Source organism: Phascolarctos cinereus, unplaced genomic scaffold (assembly GCF_003287225.1).
Source record: "Phascolarctos cinereus isolate Bilbo 61053 unplaced genomic scaffold, phaCin_HiC Scaffold_4;HRSCAF=312, whole genome shotgun sequence".
NCBI classification, from domain to species: Eukaryota; Metazoa; Chordata; class Mammalia; order Diprotodontia; family Phascolarctidae; genus Phascolarctos; species Phascolarctos cinereus.
Window position 1 is genome coordinate 26,476,269 of NW_027555847.1, and position 20,110 is coordinate 26,496,378.

At 41.5% G+C, this 20,110-nt stretch overlaps 1 protein-coding gene across 11 annotated transcripts in view; it reads right to left on the reverse strand.

Moving 5' to 3' along the window:
* Window positions 1–266: 266 nt before the first annotated feature.
* CADPS (calcium dependent secretion activator) overlaps window positions 267–20,110 on the reverse strand; it is a 572,571-nt gene continuing 552,727 nt past the window's right edge. For all 11 annotated transcript variants that reach the window (XM_078152119.1, XM_020976388.2, XM_020976394.2 and 8 more), the window contains 2 exons: window positions 4,932–5,036; window positions 267–1,473 (listed from right to left, as the gene is read on the reverse strand). In XM_078152119.1, coding sequence (XP_078008245.1) covers window positions 1,294–1,473; window positions 4,932–5,036 — 285 coding nt within the window. In that variant the 3' untranslated portion in view covers window positions 267–1,293. The remainder of the gene's footprint in view (window positions 1,474–4,931; window positions 5,037–20,110) is intronic.

The window sequence follows — 20,110 nt, forward strand, 5'->3', positions numbered from 1 at the left end:
GTTGATTTTTCCAATTTATCTTGCAGGTAGTTTGCTGGTATGTAGCTGTTTGCATATCATTTCCCCCATTAGATCGAGAGCTCTCTGAGAGCAGGGGCTGTTTTTGCCTTTCTCTGAGCTTGGCCCAGCACCTGGCACACAGTAGGTGCCTAATAAATGTTTATGGACTGAATGATTGTAATCAGCACACTTTCCTAGAAATGTCCCCTCCCTTCTTCAGTGGCCCAGCCTCAGCCTGCCAAGTAATACAGAAAAAGACTCCAAACTTTATTCTTAGGACATCTGAATAGTTATTTATTGAGAAGCCACAGTTTACCACACTTTTCAACTGTAGGCTTTGTATAAGGCCAAAAGCAAGATAGATTCACTACTATACATAGAAAGGAAGAGCTTCTGGAGGGGCCCCCAGGGTCATGCAGTGACTGGTCAAAATGGAATGTACATGACATATAAAAAACATTGTGAACCAAAATAATTTAAACTATGGTTACATTCTACTGAAATAAATATCCATTATCTTATTATAAACACATTGTATAGTCTAGGATTGTAATTTAAATTTCATCTCTCTCTCTCTTTTTTTTTTACATTTATGATTATTGAAACTTTAAAAAGCAAAATGTAACACTCGATAGGGCATGGGTCAGTAGAACGTGATTGCTTGGGCCTGGGCTTGCTGGGTAGGGTATCTCCTGTTACTTGGGCTTAACCTGTGCTGGGCATTGGAATGACTGATCCATTGGTATATCACTTTTTGTGACTAACTGTATGGTTACATGAAAATACATTTCACGAGGACCCAAGAGAGTCGAGCTCAAATTCTGGGGGCCAAAGGAAGAACACAAAAAAGCAGTTATTACAGCCTCATTTTTCTTTTTTGTTTAAAAAAAACCCCCAAAGCATTTTTATTTGTGTATTCTTTTATGCAGTTGGGGTCCACATAAAGAGAAACAGGGAAATGAACAGTACTTCAGGAACTCATCTTTACCACAATTGACCATCAGTGTGGAAACAGGCTGCTAAAGTAGCCTTGTTTAGCTCTGCTTATGAACTGCGAACTGTTTTTAAACAATGGTGCTCCATATTGCTTTGAATTTACAGTTACGAACCCAGGGAACCAATGAATCAATGGAGGTGCTAATCTCAGAACCACACAGCTATTGGTAAACTTCTCATGGGCATTTAGAGTGGACGGAAAATTCCCCTAATGTGGCTATAACTGAATAAGAGAGTAGGGGCATGCATTGATTACAAGGCTATGTCTTAGAGGACCTCTAGGACGGAGAGCATGTTTTAATCGTCTTCTTCATCTTCTTCATCACTGTCCTTCATCGTGATGCCCTGAAGGCCCCCTCCTTCACTCACTGAGGCCGTGGCTTCTTCGACAGTAAGTCGGTTTCGGATTGTGTCATAGGTTTTGCTGTTTAAGGTGGAGTCCAGTACCCCTTGTAATCGGAAGTCCCTATAAGTTTTCTAAGGAGGGAAAAGATGCAATGAGAAGGGAAACTGAAGCTTCGTGAGACAGGAAAAAAAAAGCAAGCAAGTTTTGTGGGGTGAGACGACTGACAAACAGGCAGCTCATGTTGCATTTTATTTACCACTAAATCAAAAGCCATGATGTGGAAGTTACTAAGTGCATTAGAAATTAAAATTCATTTCATGATAAGGAAAGAGGAACTGTAACCAGACACACTTCATCAGATGTAGTGGTTTCTGAAGTGTGTTTATTCAAAGCCACTGAAAGAAATACCCTCCTATGACTTTCTTTCACTTGGGCTTCATTTTTCCTCTCAGGTTAGCACCATTAACTACCGAGAGATAGAATTAGGGGCATAGAAAACCAAAGCGAGGGGCCTGTGATCTTTTGGGATTTTTTTTTTGGTTGCATCTTGCTTTTTGGTATTTCAACTGTTCTTAGCTGTAGTAATCCAAACACAGTCTCGTTCACATGACAGACATATGTATGTTGGTATAGGGAACGGATCGCAGGCAGCAAAGTTATGGCGAGGATGAGGCACTAATGTCTCATCAATATGTTGTATGAACATGACTCATTTTTAATCTTCTTTCTACAGAACTTGAGAATTAATTCTATCTATTTTATTTGGTACTTCCTGTATGGATTTCAGGGTGTGGGGAAAAGTTTTGACTCTTTTTTTTTTTAAGGAACAATGGATTGGATATTATTTGGTAATAAGAATTGTTGAGGATGACCTAGAAGAGATTCATGCCATGGATTAAATGACTCAAGGTCCCTTCTATCTCCTGAGATTTTACCATTCTAGTATCTCTATCAGTTTCAGGATAGTTGAAGCCTCACAGAAAATGTGCCTCTAAAAACTTCCATAAGATTGTTGGAAAATGACCAGGAACATCTTAACTTAGGGTGATTTCATGAAAAAAATTTAAAAGATCTGTCTTTTACTTCCATTAAATTATTGTCTTGCTGATAAACATTTTTCTACAACCACCACCTTTATCCATTAAACTGTGAACTCCAGAGAACAGGGGTTGTCTTTTGCCTCTCTTTGCATCCCCAGAGCTTCACACAGTGCCTGGCACATAGTAGATGCCCAATAAATGTTATTAACTCCCTAGCACATAGTAGATTGCTATGTCTTATCTCTGAAAGGAGGAGGTTGGATTGAATGACCTATGAGATTTTTCCGGCTCTGAATCTAGGCTCCTATGAGTTCTGGGTCAAATCATAACTTCTTCCTGAAGAGTTGAGGGTGTTAACTGAAATTGTTTATAAAAAATTCCAGAACCTCCACTCATTTCAGGGAAGAAAGGTTAAATTAATGGCATGCTCTTACGCAGACCAAATATCTGGCGGGTGGACTGAATTTTTATTTTCATCATTTATTTTGATGTCCTGTAGACACAGCTTCAGTGGTCTTTAGATTATGGTGGGAGGAAAGGAATCCCAGTCCTCTATTCTAGGTCAATACCAGGACTCTGGGCAAAGTCTCAGCTCTGCCTGTTAAGGCAGAAGAAAAAGCTGATTTGGTTTTTTTTGACACATAGTTTGCATGGAGAACACATTCTCTGGGCAGTGCATAGAAGGGATATATTAAGCCCCTGTAGATAGAAGCTGAACTAGATGTCCTCTTAAGATTCCTTCCATGTTTACAATTGTATGACACGGTCTGCTTTGGTTCGTGATTAGATGGTCATCTAACCTTACATCCCCATAGCCTGAATGCTCCATTGATGTGGGGACATCCCTGCAAGGTCCAGGGAGGGAGAACTCACTGAGAGGGGGGAATGAGGTTTCATCCTGGACATCATCAAATCTAGTAGAATTAGGATATTAAACATGCTCTTCTAACTTGAAGCTTTCTTAAAGAGAGCGTTGGGTCATAATTATGGGAACGTAAGAGAACACAGAAGCTGATTGTACCTAAGACTTCTCCTCTGCAATGTGAAAGGGCTGAACTAGATGGTCTCTGAGGACACTTTTGTCTCTAGATCTGTGGCCTGTGCTACACTCACTATAGAAAACTTCGGAAGTTTCAAGGCTCTCGATAGATCAATACTGGAAAATGCAGCAATGCAGCAGCAGCAACGTGGGTGTGCATATATGTATCCGTGAGCACATATACATATGGATATACTTAGTCAGAAGCACCTTTTCTTTTAATGCTCACAAAATAAGGGTAAGATGGAAAGGGGCCACATAAGGCTATTTATAACCAGCAGCCAGACAAGGGAAAATGGCCAATAGACACCATATCCCCCACCAAGTTAGCTGGAGTCACAAATTTGAAAATTAGCTGGATCAGTATGTTGAGCTGCGATATTTCTTTTAACAGCTGTCATACACCTCTTCCTGGGATTTGATTTTGGAATTTAGACTCTTTGCAAGGCCAAATCTTTTTGAGAGCAAATTAATATAGATATTAATAATTTTCTTTAATTACCTCAAAATAAACTGTAATTGGTTTTAAATTATTACTAGGGTTAAAGAGACTCTTAATATGTTCTCCTTAGGTGAAAAATACCCATCCAAGAAGAAAAATAGAAACATATCTTTATCCTTTTGAAAATAGAAATTCAGCTAGATTTTACTTTCAAAATATTTTAAAAAGTAGCATATTTGGATTCATTCATTTTTTGACTTGGCTTTTTTTTTTAATTGTTGTTACATATGAATGTTTTTAAACACAACATTGCAAAGCCTCAAATGGAAACTGAAATGATCAAAAACGTATTTACCCCCTTCTGTGAGCTTATTATTTCATGTAAACCACTGTGATTTCACACTGAAATAATTATCATTAGTCCAAGGAGCACACACATACGAACAGGAAAAAAAAGAACTACTTTGAGGGTATGTGATCTCACCTTTGTGATCTCTTAGAGTTGATTGTATACAGCCATTGTAAAAGAAACTCCTTCAATTAACTATCAGGGCACTCTTGATTTACATTCGCATAGTGATCACAAGCATATATTTAGAAATAGCTACCCGGCAATATTTCCATGAAATCAAGGGTGGAAAAGTTTTATTTAATTAAACCAGAAGCAGGATTGGCTAATTGCTAGGATTCATACTTGAGTACAATAAACCCATTTTTTTGGAAAACTGTCAGCACACTATAGTCTTCGTTGAACTGTTGCCTGATAAATCCATGGGGTCTTTGTCCAATTAGAGCAAAGATCTGATCTCAAATTTCATCTTTTTAAAAAAAATATAATGAATCCACCACTCAGATAAATATTCTAAAAGGATTATCTTGTGTCATTATTATTAAAATGATTAATTTTAGGATTATATCATGGAGCTTATTATTTTCTTTCTTTCCTTCTCTTTTTCCAAAGAATACTCTTTTGGAAAAGAAGCTGCAGATATCTGATGAAACATGTGGGCATTAGCTGTTTGCAAAAAAGCATGTTGCCTTTTTTTTTTTTTTGGTTTAATCTTTTACCTTTACCATCCTAATAAGTGTTTTCAGTTGATAAATATGAAGCTGCAAGTCCATCCGGTCTGTCAACCAGGTGCAAATCACGTTCATGGAACTGTTGTACCATTGCTGGAAAAAAGAGACAAAAGTTCTCCAGCAAGCATGTTATAAAGAGGCTTAGGTTTATGAAGCTACAAAGTCCAATGATTAAAGTGGTCGATGGAGAATTTCGTCTTGAGAGAGCATGGCAGATGTATACTTAACAAAAATCAAGTCCTTTCCTGTTGCAAAAAAAGTCCCAGTTTATGTACTAATGTGCCAACATGAAACCCAACTCCTCTGTCCATGACCACTTTAACCTCACAGTGTGGACAAAACCACTGTCCTCTCGATTCACCTTTAGCTGGGCTTCGAAGTGACTTCTTTTTCTTATTATTTTTATGGTGTTGATAATGCATACCACCGCACATCAGTTTCACCAATACCATTTTCCTAGTTCCCAAAGGCAGGCAATGACTCTTAATGCTGATAGAGCTAAACACAGCCACTTACCACTTACCTTAAGCAAACTTCAAACCTCATCTGTGGAACTGGGAATCAAGCCTGTGAGGGCCTCGAGGAGCCTGGATTAGGTAAGATGTCTTAGTGTGTTGGGGGCTTCCAGGCGCTAATACAATGAGTGTGGTTTATCTTTAGGACCCAAACGCACGCATGCAGCAGCTTATGTGACCTTGCCTGGACTGTGCAATCTGTTTTAATCTTAACACAAAAAATTATGAAAGATGAAAAAAGCAAATACAAATGAGCTCATTTCAAGCTGTTGAAATCATACTTCCCCCTTAAGGGGGTTAAATCTTGCTTCTTGCCTGTGAAAAATGCTTGAAGCTATGTCACTGCAGACTGCCACCCCTGCAGAGAAGGAAGTCTCTGGCTCGGTATAATTTTGTACTACTGCTCATATATTCATAAATCTCACTCGGAGACATATGAACAGTGTTATAAAGTGTCAGGGTAAAAAAAAAACACCCTCATCTTTTATACTTCACCAGGTTTCATTGCTCTCTACTGTAATTTACAAAATGTGTATTCACCAAAGAATTTACAAATAAAAATGGAAAGCGTTGCGGACAAAGAATGTTAGGGTGCATCTATGCGGCTGTAGTGGAAGAGATGCAGAAAGAATGGGCAGGGAATTTGTACCATGCATTCTCACGCACATACACACATCACACACCAGTGGGGATTCAAAAAGCATAAATAAAAACATGTTTCTTATGATAACTCCACCCTTTCTCACCTAAAGATCATCCAAAATCAGTTTATGCCTAACACTCACAGTTTTCCCAATCCTTATTTCAGACTTAATTTAAAAAAAAATTAATCTTGAATTTTTCTTACAAGGTGAAACTTGGCAGTTTCACCTTGTAAGAAATGAGGCTTGTCTCTGTCACCGTGGTTTTTTTTTTTTTAAACATTTCCACCCCCCAAGTCATATTTGAAATCCATCATTTTTTTTTTTGGCTCCTTCTTGTCCCAGCCAATTGCTGGTTCCCTCAGAACTCAGCACAGAAAAGAGCTCACACTACTGTGCTCAAGGCAGCCATGTGTCCTGACAGCCAAATCCTGCTCTTTTAAAGATTATGAAGTTGACATTCAAAATTCCTAGGGGCACCTTGCCCTTCAGCAGGGGGTGATCGCTGGATTCTTTGCTCTTGGTTTGGACCTGACTGGGGAGAATGGGATGAAGAGCAGATTCTAAAATGGATGGGTTTTCTTACTACTTGTAAAGCCTTCTCTGAAGACAGAGAGGGGAGTTTCCTGGGGTCTAGTCATACTGGATTCTAGGACTCTGGCTATTAAAGATGCCTGGGCAGCCTAGAGCTAACCAACATCTTTTCTCACAGTGTCTGGGGTGTTTGGTACCCAGAGGCCAAAATTGCCCTGAGCAGGATGTGGCTTCAAGCTCTATCCACTCTGGCCTCAGGCTGTCATGTCTGGTGTGCCTCAGACCCTCTCAGGATGGGACTAAGAATGGAATTCTGGATATGTAGAGATGGTTCAAGCACTCCAAGTGAGCTCAAATGCCCCAATCTGGAGAGGGATGTTTTCTGGAATACTGCATCACCAACCAAGGGCCTCCAGATCTGACACTGTCACACCAGGCCCAGGTGCCCACTGGCTGGCCCTGGATGGTCGGCCATGCCTTCCCAATGGGCTCTGCTTCTCCTTCCCAGGGGTGTTGCATCCTGAGGCATGTGGTATGCCTCAGAGGAAAGCGAAGGAGGCATGCGGCTCGCTGGCTTCTAGACAGTGGCATTTTGCTTTGGCTGTGAGAATAGACAAGCCACGCACCTCAGCCAAGAAGCCTGGTGTGACATGTCTTTTCTCTTCACTGAGAGACATGCCACCAAAAAAAAAAAGCTGCAAAGCCCCCCTCCCATTTTGTGTAAGCCGTGCTCATTCTGTTTCATTTCTCTTCCACATGGAGTTTGGAGAGTACAAAAAAATGCAGCCTACTACCGACATTGTAATCTGTCACCCAAGTAGGGTGGGCCATGTGTACATCCAGGGCTCAGTGCAAAAGAGTTCTTACTTGTCACCCCAACAAGCACAGCCATCCATAGGATGCCTCCTTGCACCTGGCCGGCAGGCTCATTGTAGGAGGTGTCAAATTCCCACCCAAAGAGGGAAAGGACATAAAGTTCCTCCCTTGCAGACACAGACATCCCTTATGCTTAAGAGATGACCTGGGAGGTAGTTTGGGATGCAATGCAATTACATTTTGGTTTATGGGATCCGGTGCTTACATCCCAGGAGTTTGGGATGCTGGAAGAAGGTGAGAGAGAGACCCTGCCTTCTAATTGTGAACTTGGCCTACGTTACAACTCTTGTTTATCTCAGTTTTTCGCCTTTTGGAGTGTCTGATTCTTCCCTGTCTGTTCAGGTGGATGTCTGCTTCTCTCCCTGATTTCAGAGGTCCTCCTGGAATGGATGCCTTATGACTTCTCAGTTAATAAAAATATTTGAGGCCTTTTCCTTTTGTTTTTGTAGTTCTTCAGCTCTGCATTTTTGGGGAGCTTACGGTAGAATGTAAGCTCCTGGAAGGCAGGAGCTGTTTTTGTTATTACTGCCATTCTGTCTTTGTATCTCTCTGTCTGGCAGGGCTTTGTATATAGTTAGTGCTTAAAGAATGCAATTTAAGAGTATCTCAAAGTAGCAAACTGAGTCAATCAGTTCAGTGGATTTTTTAAAGGCCAGAAACCAGTCAACAAAGCATTTTATACCTACTATGTGCTAAGTACATGGTGCTTAAAGCTGAGGATACAATTGAAGGACACACAAGAGTCCCTGCATTGGATTGTGAGGGTAGAGATAGTAGGATGAATGTTTTTATTTCAAAGTAAAATTAAAATATTAGCCCTAACCTTAACCCTAATTTTGTCGCTTGATGCATCTGGTCCTTCTAGTGTTAGTAACTGCCTGCTGGATTGGAATACCAGAATCACAATGAAATAATATTCATCACTCTTGGGACGGCAAAATGGCCAACTGGATAGTGCTGAACCTAGAGAGAGGAAGCCTTGAGTTCAAATCCTGCCTCATATACTTATGTAAAAGTGTGACTTTGGTTCACTCACTTAGCCTTCCCAGCCTCAGTTTCCTCATCTGTAAAATGGGGATAGTCATAGCACCTACCTCACAGGGCTCTTGTGAGGATCAAAGAAGATAACTCAAGCAAAGCGCTTTGTAATTCTTAATGCACAAAATAAATGCTGGCCATTATTATTATTATGGTTTATATAATACTCTTGTTTATATTTCTGTATGCCATGCTCCCAATGGCCCGAAGATAAAAAATTAAGAATGTAGATAATAATGGTTATTCATTTGCATCTAACACTTCATGACCCTGTGGACCATAAAGTCCATGGGTTTTCTTAGTAAAGACACTGGAGTGGTTTGCCATTTCCTTCTCTAGTGGATTAAGATAAACAGGGTTGAGTGACTTGCCTAGGATCACACAGTTAGTTAAGTGTCTGAGCCCAGATTTGAACTTAGGTTTTCCCAACTCTAGGCCCAGTGCCCTATTCATTGAGCTATCTAGCTGCCTCCTCTGGATAATAAGAGTAATCATCAAAATTATGGAAGAATCTGAACACAAACAATAATTATTATATTAATACTTAAAGAATGCCTTAAAGTTTGCAGGATGCTTTAAGGCAGACATGATCCTCCCAATTTTATGGACGAAGACTGAGGCTTGCATAAGTGCTGTGGCTTTCCTGGGGTCACATGGTAGAGCTGAGGCCTTTTGATGCCAAGTGGGGCCTTTCGCTGCACCCCAGCACACTTAGGCACCAAAGCTTTGGTCTTGAGACTCTTGAAATGCTTTCATTTCATAGATGTAGCTTTCTCTAAATTCACAAGTCTTGGAAGGATGAGCTGACTACGTATTGTAAGTATGTCATAGTGAGAAAGAAGGGAAGTGTCATGTAGTAAATTGAGCTCTGAACCCAGAGAGATCTGGGTTCAAGTCCTGGCTCTTCCGTTTCCTACCTGGGGGACTTTACCAAATCCTTTGAGGTCTCTGGGCTTCAGTTTCCTCATCTGTAAAATGAAGAGTTAGGATCCCCTGAGCTTTTCTCTGACACATACTGGAAGTGTCCTTCTCTTATAGGACTACAGGTGATGTATGAGTTGCTGATTTGAATTGGTGGAGGGATTTCATACATCAGGAGTTTCCCTACTCTGATGAAACAATGGATTAATCTGAGCATTTATTAAATGCCACATTAGGCATTAGAGAATTCAAAAGTATGCCCCCCCCAAAAGAAAAAGAAAAAGAAAAAAACCCTAGCCAACATTTACATGACACCTACTATGTACCAGGAATTGTGCTAAGCACTTTAAAAATATTATCTCATTTGATCCTCACAACAACCCTGGGACATAGGTACTATTATTATCCTCCTTTTACAGATGAGGAAACTGAGGCAAACAGGGGTGAAATTACTTGCCCAAGGTTACGTGACTAGTATGTGTCTAAGGCCACATTTGAATTCAGGTCTTCCTGATGCCAGACCATCCAGCATGTGCCAAGCTTCCCCTTGAAGAGGAGTGAGTATTAAACCCTAAAAATCTTGATAAGTATAAAGGACAAACTTTAACAGAATAGGAAAGAAAATGATGCACTGGGTTTGAAGAGAAGAGCCTCATTTTGCATGTTTCTGGATCAATAATCTTTTCTGCTGGAAGCAGTTCTCATTGCTAGCATCCTTTACCACTCAGGAGCATATTAGCAGCTTCTCCAATTGTCTTTTAAATTTAGAAATAAAAATAGTGCTCAAGAAAGAAAGCCTCTGCCCTCCTAAGTACTGGATCCTAAGCGCCATGGAGAAACAAGGGAAGGCGTTTAGCCAGTGCAATGTTGGGCGTCTCTGAGGCATCCCTTCGTAACTATTGACTTATGTCTTTCGATGGCCATGGAGAGTCAAAAAATAGAGTCTCTGCTCTATTCAGTGAGGGCTACAGATTTTTCTTCAAGCCTTGGGAGTTTGACCCAAGCCTTGAGAGGTTCAGTTTCCTCCCCTCTTCTTCTCTCCCTCTCTCCTGGCTGGGGAGATTACACACTGAAAGCAAGATGAGAAGCGAACGATTTCCCAAGGAGGAGAAGGTAACACTATTTTCTCTGGGAGCAAATTGAGTTTCATATCCAAATAAGAGGCATGTCACTTTTTCTTCGGTCTAATCAGTTCAGTTGCAAAGTTGCCTGCTACTGGGTAGTCATCATATATCATTAAGCCATATTTAATCTAGAAAACACAGTTTCTGGGCTAAATATCTTGAGCCCTTTATCAACCCATCTTAAAATTACTCTAGGGTTCATGTTGGATCAGGGGTTTGTATAAAGCAGGTGTTTAATAAATGGTGATTGAATGATTAAGCAATTTGTCATCCAGATGCTATGAGGTTCACTATACTAGAACTGAAGTTACATTCCAGAAAGGAAGGCACATTATTATTTTTAATATACGGATATTGATTTGACATAGTAGAAAGAGTGACGAAGACCTGGCTTACAAAATTGTGTCTTTGATCTATGTGTTAGCTGTTTGATCCCGGGCAGGTCATAGCTTGTGGGGACCCCAGTTTCCTAAGCTATACAAGGGGATTAAACTAGATGACCTCTGAGGTCCCTTCTGGTTCTAAATCCAGGAGTATGGAATTTGGGAACAGCAATCCCACCTTTGACATTTACTAGCTATGTCATGATGGGTGAGCTCCTCTCCTTCTCTGGGCCTCAGTTTCCTCAGCTGTAAGTAGGGATAACACTTCTTCAGCCTCTTCCTCACAAGGCTGTTCCTGAGGCTTAAATGAAAAAATATATGTAAACTGCTTGGCAAAACTTTTAGTGCTATGCAGATGACAGCTATGATGATGATGATGATGATGATTCTACAGAAGAATTCCATTATGACTAATTAAAGATGATTGTGATATATACTTAGCTATAACACTGATCATGGCCCCAAATATAACAAAAGCATAGAGTAAAAATTTCATCACAGAATCTCACACAGGGTCATAGACTTACAGTTGGAAGGGGCCTTAGGGGTCATTTCACTCAAATAAATGGAGAAACCAATGCCCAGACTTCATGAGAGCACAGGTTTAGAGCTGGGGGGGGGATCTTATTTAGCCCAACCTCCTCATTTTACTGGTGAGGAAACTGAGGCCCAGAGAAATTCAATGATTTGCCCAAGGTCAAATAGGAAGTAGGTGGCAGAGTTGGGATTTGAACCCAGGTCTTTTTATTTTTAAGTCTAGCATTCTTTTCAATGCATCCTGCTCCCTCTAACTTTCTACGTAGTAGCCCTCATCTTGGGCCATGACACATTTGTGGTAAAGGGATTCTGCGTTAGCAACTAGAAATTATGATGTTGGAGTCTGAGAGCAAAAGGCTAGCTGATCAACTGTCCTGTTGTTCCAGTTATTATCTTTGGGACTTCTGGATGCCAACACCCCTCCTTAGCCCCTACACTCTTATACGGGTTGTTTCCTATTCTAATGTAAGCTCCTTGAGGGCAGAAAATGTCTTGCTTTTCTATTTTTATTCCTAGCATTTAGTACAGTGCTTGGCACATGGCATGTATGAGGCTTTTTATTCATTTATTCATTTAAAATACTTAGAGAAAATCTTCCAGAATTTAAAAAATGGAAAATCTTATTGCCTTGGGTTTTAATTCTCTCTCAACCACTTCAGGTCTATACTTCCCAGCTTATGTATCACCACCCTTGGTGGGGAAGTGCTTTGAAAGGCTAAAAACAGAATCAAATGGAATTATTCTTTTTATTTCAAGAAAACCAAGGTAAATGTGGTTCTTCAGGCATGGGACATTTCACTGCCCATAACTGAAATTTAATTTAGCCTCCAAAATGGTGACTCATGAGATTGTGTCTACATGCTCAACTTGACTTGCTTCTCCTCCTTCCAGTCTACATGTTCAACTCAACTTGATTCTCTTCTTTCCCATCCTTTCAAATCAAATGAAAACAAATCTTGAATCTGGTTAAGCTTTTTCTTTTTCTTTTTTTCTTTCTTTCTTTCTTTCTTTCTTTCTTTCTTTCTTTCTTTCTTTCTTCCTTTCTTTCTTTCTTTCTTTCTTTCTATCTTTCCTTCTTTTTATCTATCCATCCTTCCATTTATCCATCCAACCATTTATCTTTCCTTCCTTCTATTTATCTTTCCATTTATCCATCTATCCATCCATCTATCTATCTATCTATCTATCTATCTATTCTTCCTTCTATTAATCTATCTACCCATCCATCTATCTATCTGTCTATCATTTATTTATGTATATTTTTGGGGTAGGGGGGATGGGATAACTACCAAAAACCATAAGAGGCAATGTGGCCTATTCATTGAATCCAACCCATTTTAAGGGCGATTTTTAAAAAATAGCAACATAGGGAATTTTGCCAACCTGAGTCTTTTAGCCAAAGAGCTGGATGAAGACATCAGAAGAAAGTTCTGTAGGTAGAGAAGTGTGAGAGAGTCTTCCTATGGAACACAAGACAACAATGGTGTTTCTGGCTCACTACCTTGATAAGCTCAGAGGGCCATTCAGGGAGAGAACCCTTTTAGAGCCTGGGCTGTCTAATAAGACAGTGAAATATTGCTGGCATGGGGACAATAGGAAAGACAATAATCATAATAATACTGTAACTACAACCACCTGACCAGGCCCTTGGTTTTACTTTTCAATGACCAAAAAATGGTTATTTATTCCACTCGTCCTCCCCTCCTGGCCCTTCTAAGCCTGATTGAATTGCTAAAGTGAAATACTATCATGAAATCTTTTATTTTTTGAACTTTCAAGAGATACATTTCTTTCTTACAACTTGAGTAACTCAAGAGCATGTGAAAGACCTCCTCCAGAGAAAAAGGACACCGGGCTTGTCTTTGCAGCTTTTCCAAAGCAGCCTTAGCTTTGTTAAGTTGAAGCCATGAAATGTGGGTTCTTTTTGAATAGAAACTAGGAGGGACCTGGTCAATTGACAGCCATCAAAGACAGCTGGGGGGTATGGTGGATTTGAACCCAAGTTATCCTGATCATAAGTCCTGTGTCCTGTTCTTTCTTTCAGAGGGGAAACATGGCTTCATATGTAATTTCAGTGCAACTCTCCAGGCCTAAGGCCAAGGCCCTGATTCACCCAATGGGTCTAACTTATAGCAGGCCTCTGGATTTTGGGTGGAATTCCCTAGGAAACAAAAACCAGCCTCTGAAGATGACTAGTCTTTGCTTTGTTTTTACAAATGGAGACAGTGGCAAAGGTGCGCCACTTTGCCAAGGGCCCCAATCTTTCAGAATGTTATCCCTTACTAGAGCTGTTCTGAGGAATGACTGTTTCTCAAGCATGGGGCAGGCACTAGTTCTTCCAAGAGCCTCCAGGGACTCCACCTGAGACTGCAAAGCTTGGAACCACCCTTCTTTACCCCAGCTGGAGGGTCTGATGAGGTGGGCTTTGAGGTCTCTAGTCAGGGTGATTTTTTTTTCATTTTTGGCTTCTGTAATTACTGGTGGGCACACCCTCAAACAACCTGGGTCTAGCCCTCTCAAAGACATCCTTCATTGGGTCAAAGAGAGTGCCAAGGAATAAGTTTGGCCTTGGGTTGCCTCTTAACATTTTGTTTTTCATGGCTTCCTCTGGCATGCTGGTGAAGCCTAGGTATCCCTAGGTACCCTTCTCAGAAGGTTTTTTTTATATAATTGAAGGAAATGCTAAATTTCAATTAGAGCTAAATGAAAATAAAGACAATTTCCCCCTCCAAATTCCCAGACCCCCTGAAATCTATCCATGGAACCCCCAGGTTCAGACCCCCTGCTCTATTATCTGACTGAGAAGCTGGCCACAGTAGCTGCAGCCCTCCCAAACTGCGCCTTTCAATTGTTAAACTCTCTTTCATCCAGTAGCCCCTATTGTAAAGGAGAAAAAACCTTGTGAAAATAGAGAAAGTACATTAATGAGAGGGGAAGAAATATATTCTAAGCAGCTGCTTAACTTGAAATTTTTGACTTTCTTTTTTTATAAAGAATTCTCAGATTCTTCTCTTTCTCTGAAGGCCAAAACATTTCTAGGAGATATTATTTATACCTCTCAGGAAAGGTACAAAGGCTGGACCTTTATTCAGAAAAGCAACCATCCACTCAAAGGAAATTTATGACCAACAATTGTCCTAAATCGCGACATATGAAAAAGAGTCCGACAAGCCGAAAACTTTGATGATGTGAATTGCAAATCCATCCTAGGACCTATTCTCTTACCAGAAGAAACAAAAGACAACATGGCTACCCAACCTAAACTCAGGCCTATCTGGGTTATTGACACCGAGGAGGTCTGCCAGGGTCCCTACAGGAACCCTTCTGAATTCAAATCCAGTGGAAGTGGGGTGTGTTTATTTAAAGATGATAACTAGCTAGCACCTTACCATTTGCCAAGCATTTTACAAATATCATCTCATTTGATATTCACAACAACCCTATGAAGAAGGTACAATTATCATTGCCATTTTTACAGATGGAGAAAACTGAGATTTAAGTGACTTGCTCAGGGTCACATGGCCAGTAATTGTCAGGATTTGAACTCAGGTCTTCCTGATTCCCAAGTACTCCATGATGCCACCTTGCTGCCTGGAAGAAGACTTCCCTTCTCTTAGGTGGTGCTACAATCAACAGCCTTGTCAGTCTTATCTCATCATCTTGGTCCAGGCCCCAGGGCAGCTCAACCAGGGCTAAGCTATGCTGGAGAGAAGGCCATTTCTGAGTCACCATAGAGAAACAAGCCTCTCAGGACTTGGGACACTGAAAGGTTAAGTGACTTGTCTATGGGATGAGGGGTGGGGGTTGGGGAGACAAGAGAGAGAGAGAGAGAGGAGAGAGAGAGAGAGAGAGAGAGAGAGAGAGAGAGAGAGAGAGAGAGAGAGAGAGAGAGGAGAAGAGAGAGAGAGAAAGAGAGAGGATGAATTTTTGGTATTTCATGACACATCACCTAAAATATTTTTAATGAAGACCCTTTCCTCCCTAAGCATGACTGTAATGAAGTAATACTTGGTAAGCAGCAGAAATTCCTCCCTTCTCCCCATTCAGCCCCTTTCTTTCCATGAAAGTCTGCATTTCTCAAAAGACAGCAGTTTCTCTTTCTCCAGCGTTGCTCACACTACCACAGACTTATTAAGGTTTGGAATGTATGCTCAGGCAAACCTTATTGTAGGAAACAATTAAAGGGAATTAGTCTAATAATATGAGGCAGCACAGCTTTTGCCCTTCCCAGAGTAACGACTCCTGCATGGAACAGTTATACTCATAAAAACCATGTATTTCTTAAATGCATTAAAATGATCTGAGCACCAAGGCTTGGCAATTAACATGGGCCCACTGAGGAGTGCTTATTCCCCCGGCTAAGGGGAATTAATCTCCGTATTAGCTCCAGCAAGGTCTTCCTTCAATGAAAATACATTAGGAGGAATTTGATTTGGAGGCAAATGCCCTGCACACAAGAGCTTTCACATGAGGTTTAATTTCCCTCTCATCTTGCAGGGTGGCAAGGTAGAAAGAGAATGCCTGGCTTCATCATGGGGTGTGGAGAGTAGCCCGTGCCAAGGGTAGGTCTTGGTGCCTTTCCCTTTGGCAGATCTTCAGACTGAGGACATGATGGCCCGAGTTCCTATAGATGGTACCTCACCTTTCCTTTTCAGGGAACCTGCTTAACTCTCTCTTCAGTGCCTGGCACATAGCGAGTGCTACAGAGATGTTAGTTATCATTATTACTAATCTTTCATTCTCCAACCTCATCTTCCAAGCACTGAGTGGTCAGGGATGGACCAAAGGCAGTGGACAGATTGGGAAGTTCTGGGCCATGTTAAGAAGTGACTGCACAGGGGTCGGGTGGGAAAGAGGAGACATTGGCGGGGAGCTCTACCTCTGACCCTGGTGGCTTTATCACCTTGACAACTCCCCCCCCACCCCAGTCCACCAAAAGAACAAGCCTAATTTTCTTTCTCTTTCTTCTCTTTCTCCCCTACCCTTCACCGAAGACACGCAAAACGTATGCCATCCAACATAAAGTCGCCGAAATAGCAATCTTGTCTCTGAATATGTAAATTGCAAAAATTGATATGAATAAATCTGCAAGTAGCGCACTGATTGTGGCACTTTTTTTTTTCTTTCCAAACCCGCTCTGGGTTCCTCTGCTCTCTGGGAGGTGGTGTTATTACACGTCCCCAAGAACATCTGCAAACTCCGGGCTCCTTTCGTTAGAACTGAATGGAGGCCTGACCTCCTGTTCCTTGCCATGAACCTGGAGTTCACACTCATATTTTGCATGTTACAGGAAGCTACAGCTCGCCCCAGGGGTGCTGCACACAGAATCTCAGAAGCCAGATGCAGCCCTGCCTCTCCAGGCACCTGAAGGAGTATTCGGTCCCCATTCAAAAGCAGGTCCCCGACCAGTCGCTACAGGTCACTCGGGCTTCTCTGAAGAGGAGGACAAAACCAGGAATGCTTCTAGGGCTGGGCTGTCAGCAGGGAAGCAGGGGGATTACAAGGAACCTGTGACTCTGCCTCTTTCTGCCTTTGCTGGTAGTTTTTTTTGTGTGTGAACAAGAGCCATACAACAGATTGAGCCTGGTATAAAGGCCTGAGACTGTGCAAAGGAACCCCACTGAGCTTCAGCTGTGCTCGCAATTAGCAATAGACATGGGATGATTATTGTTGTGGTAGCTGATGGCAATGCAAAGTGACAAGTTTTATGGGGGGAAGTTAGGAGAAGTGGGGATGGGTGTGCAGCAAGTTTTTCCCCCTCTTTCTCTTTCTTTCTTTCTCTTTCCCCCCAACCCCCCTGCAAAACCCGCCTTTCGGAGGCTGCAACCTAGACTAGTCAAAGCTCTTTCCCCTCTATCACTCAAAAGAGCCTTACAGAACTGCTGAAAGAATATATTTTTTTCATTCCTCTCGGCCCTTCAGAATGGGGTTTTCTAGGTCAGAGCTTCCCTACTTCCCTATTTAAGGTCCCCAAATACCCATTTGCCTCAAATTAGCAGAAAGCTTGTAGTTAAAGGCATGAGATTAAGCATACAGAATTACTCAGCAGGTGACTGCTGGGTAGATTTGGGGGTTGAGAAGTCTTTAAAACTGACTACAAGACATTATATACTTCTGACAAAAGAACGTAGCAATCCTACCTGCTTCCTTCAGCCACCGTTGTTTGTCTATTATTATGTGCTTTAATGCTCATGAGAGCAAAACTATTGGTGATAGTACTCAATTACCATAGTAACTCACACGCGTGACCTCTTATTTCAGCGCTTGCTTCCCTACTTGGACCAATCCGGGTTGCTCACATCTATTTAAAATGGTGACATGGAGTGCTCAGGAGAGCCCCGAATGCAGGCGGGCTCCTCTTTATTTTTTTTTGGGGGGGCAGGGTGTTGTCTCGGGACCTGAACTTATTTGGAAATGTTAAGCTCAGGCCTTCAGATTAACCTTTGCAATGGAAGGTGTTCCAAGAGTCCCGGATTGGAGGACTTCCTCCGATGACATTATGGAAACCCAGGACAATGCCCAGGGCAAAGAAAAGAATGGGTATGGGTTCACAGGAGCCCAGCAGCCCTCCAGCTGCCTCAAGATCCATGACTGCCTTCATTTGTCCCCAGGCTTTCTCCTCCAAAGTTAGCCAAGAAGGAAAACAGAGACCATTTTCTAGCTTATCCATTCCTATCAATGGAACTCCATACATGATGTACTGGGGTACTAACATCAAAATGGAAATCGATGAAACTCTCCTGGAAACTCAATGGCGTGACTCTAAATGCCAACTTTCTCATTTTCACCTTTTTTTGAGGGAGTGCTGGCTCTGGAGTCAGTCCAAATCCCACCCTAGATACTTACTACTTGAACAAATTATTTAACCTTCGTGGGCCCGGTGTCTTCATATGTAAAATGAAGGGGCTGGACTAAATTGTCCTTGGGGTCTCTTCTAGCTTTAGATTGTTAGTCCTTTGAAATGAGTGGGAGTATAAATATCTATAATTATAATATGTAGCAAAATGTGATGTGCATGTTATGTATATATACATGTGTGTATGTGTATGTGCACGTGATGTATATAAGTATGTGTATATGTATATATGTTTATGTATGTGTATGTGTACATATTGTCTCTCCCCTTACAATGTAAGCTCTGTCTACTCTTTCTTTGCATCTTCAGTGCTTGTCATGGTGCCTAAATGTGATAATGCTCCTTTTTTGATGGATTTATCACCTATACTAAATTAGCAAGCATCTATTAAACTTATACTATATGCCACACACAGTGCTATGACTGAGGGTACAAGATAAGAAAGAATGATGTGCCCTCAACCCCTATGATAATCCACAGAGTATATATAATTATTATAGGTTCATAAGTTCAGAAGAGATCTTAGAGCTAGCTAGTGATCTGATAGATAAGGAGACTGAGGCCCAGAGGGATGAGGGCATTTGCCCGAGGTCACCCACAGAGGAAGTAACGGAGGTGCTGGGATCTGAACCTAAGTCTTCTGATACCTAATCCAATTCTCTATTTCACAGGTATGTACACAGTAGAAAAAAAGAGAACTTCAACATGCGATAAGCCTACATAGAATAATTTGGTTATGCTGGTGCTATGATTCATAAAATAATCAAAGCTTAGCTACTGAAGGGACCTTTGGCGGGGGGGATCTAACCATAGGAATCCTAAGATTTAGAGCTGGGTTGGACTTCAGCAGTTATCCAGTCATGGTGATTCACAGCTCCAGAAATGGGGGACCCCTAGCTGAGGGGGACCCCAACTCTAGCCCATCCTCCTCATTTAACAGATGATGAAACTGAGGCCCAGAAAACATGAAGTGACTGCCCAGTTGCACTGGTTAGTGGTACAGTTGGGACTAAAACACATGTCATTGTTAGATCTTTTGTGACTCCTGCCACATCAAGGAGAACGCCCTTAGAAAAACCAACAACTGTCAAGGTCCCTGATGTTGCCCACTGTAAGAACAGTCGGGTCCTGCTTACTTGGAATGCCTCCACATTTTGATCAACATGAGGGTCTACTGAAGCAGATTTACCTTTCTTTTCTAAGTGCAGGGACTCTTTCTTATTATCCCAAAGCCTTCTTCGGCTGGAAGCAAGACCAAATTTGGGCACCCAGTCCTGATCTTGTACACGTGTTGTCACGTTATTGTATACAACACGACCGTTGGGCTGCTGGGACTCCAGACACTTAAATGAAAAACCTCTTATGATCAAGGCCTGAATGGCCAATAGAATAATGGGGTCACTGTGATAATGACACGTGGCCAATATGCCAGACACATTATGACCACATTATAGATAAACCAAAGCAACACTCGCGTATAAATACATATCTTAAATGATCAAATGTTAATTGATATCTTTCCCCATGACAGATAGATCAGCTGTGGTACCAAGACCAAGAGAATGGTTCTGTTTCTGACTGTTGTAGAACTGGACCCTCATTAGGGAGAATTTCTTTTTTCAGAGGACATCAGTAAGGAATCAAGTGTGCCTCAAGCCCTACGGGACTCATGCTGGCTTGCATGCCATGCCTTTGTTCTTCCCTGGGCAGCTACAGCATTAGGGTAAACACGCTGACCATCA